This window comes from Emiliania huxleyi (assembly GCF_000372725.1).
Source record: "Emiliania huxleyi CCMP1516 unplaced genomic scaffold EMIHUscaffold_813, whole genome shotgun sequence".
NCBI classification, from domain to species: Eukaryota; Haptophyta; order Isochrysidales; family Noelaerhabdaceae; genus Emiliania; species Emiliania huxleyi.
In genome coordinates this window covers 1-5,471 of record NW_005195918.1, presented here as the reverse complement: position 1 = coordinate 5,471, position 5,471 = coordinate 1, and the positions used below count along the sequence as shown (strand labels likewise).

General features: G+C 66.3%; 2 protein-coding genes across 2 annotated transcripts in view; one reads left to right on the top strand and one right to left on the bottom strand.

Annotated features, from left to right (window-relative positions):
- EMIHUDRAFT_460076 (hypothetical protein) overlaps positions 1–2,511 on the top strand; it is a gene marked incomplete at its 5' end in the record, with an annotated part of 4,076 nt that extends 1,565 nt beyond the window's left edge. The window contains 6 exons of the mRNA XM_005759085.1: positions 973–1,056; positions 1,411–1,525; positions 1,702–1,785; positions 1,863–1,925; positions 2,073–2,238; positions 2,317–2,511. Of these exons, the coding sequence (XP_005759142.1) occupies positions 973–1,056; positions 1,411–1,525; positions 1,702–1,785; positions 1,863–1,925; positions 2,073–2,201 (475 nt within the window). The 3' untranslated portion in view covers positions 2,202–2,238; positions 2,317–2,511. The remainder of the gene's footprint in view (positions 1–972; positions 1,057–1,410; positions 1,526–1,701; positions 1,786–1,862; positions 1,926–2,072; positions 2,239–2,316) is intronic.
- Positions 2,512–3,792: 1,281 nt separating this feature from the next.
- On the bottom strand, positions 3,793–5,392 carry EMIHUDRAFT_460075 (hypothetical protein). The gene is made up of 6 exons (XM_005759084.1): positions 5,299–5,392; positions 5,039–5,107; positions 4,930–4,966; positions 4,574–4,642; positions 4,179–4,432; positions 3,793–4,070 (listed from the first exon to the last, which is right to left on the bottom strand). The coding sequence occupies exons 1-6, from the start codon at positions 5,335–5,337 to the stop codon at positions 4,005–4,007; spliced, it is 534 nt and encodes a 177-aa protein (XP_005759141.1). The 5' UTR covers positions 5,338–5,392; the 3' UTR covers positions 3,793–4,004.
- Positions 5,393–5,471: the final 79 nt, after the last annotated feature.

Sequence of the window (5,471 nt, the reverse complement as noted above, 5' to 3'; positions counted from 1 at the left end):
TCCTCCGGGAGGAGTTTACCTTCCCCTCGCTCCCCATCCAAAGGCATCACCGGATGCCCTCCTCCAGCGGGTGGGGATGGGCTGGCGCGGCTGCGGCGGACGGTGGCGCTGCTCGCCCCCGAGTGGACGATGTACCCGCCCGAGCTCTTCTCCGCCGCAGGCGTGCTCCGAATCATCTTTTGCGAGGCGCCGTCCCCGTCCCCACGTCCCGCATCGCCCGCTCCAGACCCCCGCTCCATCCCCACCCACCCACCCCACCCCACCCCACCCCTCCCCACCCCACCATCCCCACCCCGCTGCAGGAGCTGCGGTATAACGGCCAGCGGAGGCGCGACGTGCCCGATCTCGCTTCCGGCAACTTGTACGTCGACGTGGGAGACCGCTCACCGCGGCGAAAGCGGCACTCCCTACATCACGAGCTCTGGCGCGAGATCAGCCGAGATCTACCGCCCGAGATCGAGCAGAGATCACCAGCCGAGATCGAGGAGATATGCCAGCCGGCTGGCCGGCTGTGAGAGGCAGCGATGAGGCTCACTGACGCGAGATCGGCCGACCCTCGCACAACCCGCCTAGAGCACAGACCCCCGACACGCGGCAGGGGAAGAAAAGTATATGCTTCCCCGGCTGTGTTGTCGCCGCGATGGGGCAGCGCGCGAATGCGCCGCCGCTGCAGTTGGCATGCAGCGTCCGCAGCCCATGCAGAGCGATGGAGCACAGACCACAGACGGCGGGGTGCGTCAGACGACAGCGATGCGGCGGAGCACACGCCCCAGACGGGCGGCCGGGGCCGAGGGGCTGCATCGCTGCATCGCACGCACGCTCGGACGGGCAGTCAAGGACGGCCACTCGGCGAAACCGGGACGGGGCGGCCACACACGCGCGAACTGAAAAGGGGACCAGACCCGCCCCCCCGCGCCCCCCCACCGGGAGGGCCTCTGGAGCGTCTCACGGCTGCTCGCTTACCGCACGCAGGCACATGATCGACTACCGGCTGCGCGGCGCCAGCTTTGCTGCCGCCGACGCCGAGTGGGAGGCGGCGAACAAGCCGGGCTTCCGGTGCGTGCTTGGCACGTGGGACGCGTGCAAGACACTCTCGAGACACTTCCGAGACACTTCCGAGACACTTCCGAGACACTTCCGAGACACTTCCGAGACACTTCCGAGACACTTGCCGGACAAGACTGCCTTGTGCTCGCTGCGTCGTGACATTTCGCGTGCACCCTGCGGCACCGAGCGCTTACAGCAGCGCCTCACTCTGCTGTAATCTGCTGCTCACGGCACTAATTTCAGCACGCATGCAGTGACTTCTCTACAGCGCTGCTCCACAGCACTGCTCGACCCCGTCAGCCACCGACGGCGCTCACTCCACAGGCGCCGCGACCCTCCCGAAACCCTCCCCACGCGCCGCAGGTACGGGCTTGGCGGCAAGCACATGCGCAGCGACGCCGCCTCGTCGCAGCTGGCCTCCGCGCCCGACGGCCACTTCCTCAACCGGTATTGCACATCGGCGATCATGGAGGACAAGGCACGCACCAGAGAGAAGCTCCAACGAATAGATTCCTCCCCCGCCACTCTCGCTTCCGGTCCCACGGCTGCCGCCACGCTGGCCCGTGCCCGCGCAGAGCTCGTCGCCCGCCACCCCACTGACCCGGCCACTTGGTGGCCGCTGGGCACAACGCACAGCCCCCGACCACGACATAGGCGGAGGTGTGGGCGGCGCTCATGTGCTACGCCCTCACCCTTTCGACCGAGCCGCTGCGCGCAAAAGGGAGGCTGCTGCAAAAGGCGCGCCCCCGTCCCGCCGGGCGGTGCATGCCTTGATGTAGCCTCTCGACTCACGCCTTGGGCCGTGGCTCCGGTAGCGCGCCGCTGAGCTCTGCCCGCTCCTCAACGACGCGTGGTGGGAGTCCGTCTACACGGCGCAGGTTCGCAGCCCCTAACCCCCTCCCCACCCGCCTCGCCCCCGCCCCCTCCATTGGCGAGAGACTCTGGCGCCGGAGAAGCGCCCACCTCGTCATCCCTCCTCCAACCACGACCACGGACGCAGCGTCACGCTGAGCTAAGCACGGCAGGCGACGCGTCAAAATTTGTGGGAGCGACACGCGTCGCCCGACAACGGGACCATCTATCACCACTATTTGACCGGCGAGGTGCGAACGGAGGCGGACCCGCCCGAGGGCTGGTCCATCGATAGCGCGTGACGTGCGCTCGGGCGGGGCCGTCTGAGGGCAGCGTCCGGTGCGACCGCGAGAGGGGGGCTTGGGCTTGCTCTGGGCCTCTGGCCCTCTCTCACAGAGTCTCTCTCCTCTCCCGTAGGTCCATGGAGAGCGGTGGCACTGGCAATCGCCGGTCGCAGTGCGGTGTGTGGACACGTGATGCGCCACAAGGCGAGCCGCGCGAGCGGGAGCGCGTGTCCGCGCACTCCCGTAGCCCGGTCGAACACCCCGGGTCGCGATTTTGGGAAGTGAATACGGGGGCTTTTTTATGATGAAATAAGAATCTAATGCCCGAGAGAAGCACATAGACACCCACATGGTTGACCAACCCTTACTCTGGGCTGGGTTTTTAGGCATTGTGGGGTTGGCACTCCCATCGATCCTCGGGTTGTTGCACGAGTATATGGGACACGATGTCTCAAATATGAGGGGCTTTGACTCCTACCAGCTCCTGACGCTATCCCTGGCAGCTCTAATGACCAGGATCAGTAGTGCTATAATAGAGGGTGCCCATACTAGCGCAGGAGCTGCCACACTCGCCCGGACCGTCCCCTTCTGGGGCCGGTTCCGCAGCCCGCGAGAGCCGACAGCGGGGCCGTGCCGCGGGTGCCTACTGCCGAGTGCCACAAACACTGCGCCGTCCCGCCATCACCTACAGGCTGTCTTGTGTGATGGTTGGGATGTCCAAACGCCACCATCTTGGCTCTTGCGACCTCAAACCCGCGAGCTGTATGGGTGGTCCTGACGTCGACAGACGCCCGAGGACCACGGTGAAGCTGAGCTGGAACGAGTCGACAAGTCTCGTCTGAGCCCGTGGCGGTCGCCGGCTGAGTCGCTGTGCACGGACCGGTACCTCAGGCGTCACCTCCGCAGCCTCAGGTCTCACACTCCATCACCTCCGCCGGGACGCCATCGGTGGCACGCTCGGCGGCGAGTTTGTGGCAGCTCCACAGCGAGCGCGGCATCGAGCCTATTCGGTCTGGTCGGTTAGGCGCACTCCCTGGGTGCCAGGGAGTGCGCCGAACGCGCGAGCGGTGCGTCCTGGCAGCCCGCGCTGGCTCCGGAGCTGCCACAAACTCGAGACACGCTTTTTTGGGACATTTTCGACGCTTTTGTCCCATATTCGTGCAACAACCCCCTCATGACCTCCTGCGGTCTCTGAGATGGACACTCCAGTGGGTGTGGGACCACAGCCAGGATACACTCGAAGGCTGGGTAAGCAGTAGAGGTCGATACTCGACGCGTCCCACATGGTATGTGTCGCTGTCGGCACGCTGTCGACCGGACGTCGAGCGACACCGGGGTGGCAGTGCCACCCAGGAGTGGTCGGTCGGTCTCCCGTCATGAGAGAGCCACCATGTGATCCGTATGATGATTCCTGACAACCGCCTCAGTCAACTTTCGTCACAGTTCCCGCTCTGAGAGGAGCTGCAGGTCCGTTTGCGAAGGGGGAATTTATTTGTTTGGGGGGTGTTCGACCGAGCTAACTCCGAGTGGCACTCCGCTCGTGAGGACACGACGGGGGGCCTCGAGAGTCGGAGAGCGCGAGCGGTGCGCTGGAGGGAGAGCGTCAAGCATTTTTCAGTACTTTTATGTAGATTGTGCATCGAGTGGTACAGTTTCGGACGACACACCCCGTCAGCGTCACAGCGCTCAGCGGGGCGGCGCGAAACCCGAAATACATGCGCGTCGAGGACAGAGAGAAAGTGGGGCGGGCTCCCAACGGCCGAGAAGTGGGTACGCTGCAGCCGTGGTCCTCGTGCCCCCCGACGAGATATGGGCTGCTGCTCACGCCGCGGCGGCGCGCGGCGCCTCCTCGTCGGCGAGCTCGTCGGGGAGCGCGTCGAGCGACGCCTGGGTGCGGGATGGGAGGTGGCGCGTCCTGGAGAGGGTCGAGTGTCTGTGGAGGCGATGTGGACTCTGGATCTCGTGTGGCCGTTGGTGTCGTGGGCAGTGGCTCGCCTTGAGCGACGCAATGAGATCCTCCTTGTGCTCGATGCCGACCGACAGCCGCACAAACCCGTCCGTGATGCCGACCTTGAGCCGGTCTTCCGCGAGCATGTTTGCGTGCGTCATCACGGCGGGGCACGTGCAGATCGACTCGAGCGCGCCGAGGTTCTCGCAGAGCGACCACGGCCGCTGGATCGAATCCATGAGCGCGCGGCCCGCCGCGGTGCCGCCCTTGACCTCGAACCAGAGCATGCCGCCGTGCAGGCCTGTGAGACGTGTCAGGGACGAGTCAGGCGGGGAGTGCAAGTGGTGCGCGCGCGCGCGTGCGCGCGTGCGTGCGTGCGTGTGTGCGTGTGTAGGGGTGTGTAGGGGTGTGTAGGGGTGTGGGGGGTGGGCCGTTCGCGCGCCGTTCATGTGCTGCCGGTCGGCGAGCTCTTTCTGCGGGAAGGAGGCGAGCCCAGGGTAGCCGACCACGTGCACCTGGACGTGTCGTGGGCGTGTCGTGGGCGTGTCGTGGACGTGTCGCGGACGTGTCGCGGACGTGTCGCGGACGTGTCGCGGACGTGTCGTGGACGTGTCGCGGACGTGTCGTGGACGTGTCGCGGACGTGTCGCGGACGTGTCGTGGACGTGTCGCGGACGTGTCGCGGACGTGTCGCGGACGTGTCGTGGGCGTGTCGTGGACGTGTCGTGGGCGTGTCGTGGACGTGTCGTGGGCGTGTCGTGGACGTGACGTGGACGTGTCTCGCTCAGCCAGCGCAGTCCCACCTTTGGATGCCGCTCGAGGAACTCGGCAATCGCCTGCGACGCGGGCGCGAGCCGTGTGAGGCCGCCTCACAGGGACAGTGCCGCTCGACCCGCTCGGGCGGTGGCCTGCGCGTTCTCGCACTGCTGCCGCACGCGCAGCGCGAGCGTCTTGGCCGTCTGCAGCGTGTAGAAGGCCTACGAGAGGGGAAGGAGACGGGTTGGCGCGCGGGGGAGCCTGCAGCCTCGTGGCCCTGCACTCGTGGCCGCTGGAGGTTGGAGTGGGGTGAGGTGGACATGCACATGCACATGCGCATGTGCATGTGTGGGTGGGGGGCGGCGGGGCATGAGGAGAAGTGGGAGGTGGGGGGGCATCTAGGGCAAGGCGCGTTTTGCGGGCTCATGATGTTTCCGTGCACGTTTTGCATGTGCTTGACGCGCTCGTGCAGCTCGGGCGAGGCCGCGACCACCGCGCCGCCAACCTAAGGGAGTCCGCTCAGGATGTGTGGCAGCCCCGTTGGCTGCGTGTCTTGTCTTGTGGCTCTGTGTGCCGCTCCAGCGT

Excerpts from the sequence above, each read along its gene's own strand:
- EMIHUDRAFT_460075 (XM_005759084.1), bottom strand. The coding sequence starts at position 5,337 with ATGCAAAACGTGCACGGAAACATCATGAGCCCGCAAAAC. Across the intron at positions 4,967-5,038 it reads AGCAGTGCGAGAACGCGCAG|GCGATTGCCGAGTTCCTCGA; the intron begins GCCACCGCCCGA and ends CCCGCGTCGCAG. Across the intron at positions 4,643-4,929 it reads CGAGCGGCATCCAAAGGTGG|ACGTGGTCGGCTACCCTGGG; the intron begins GACTGCGCTGGC and ends ACGTCCAGGTGC.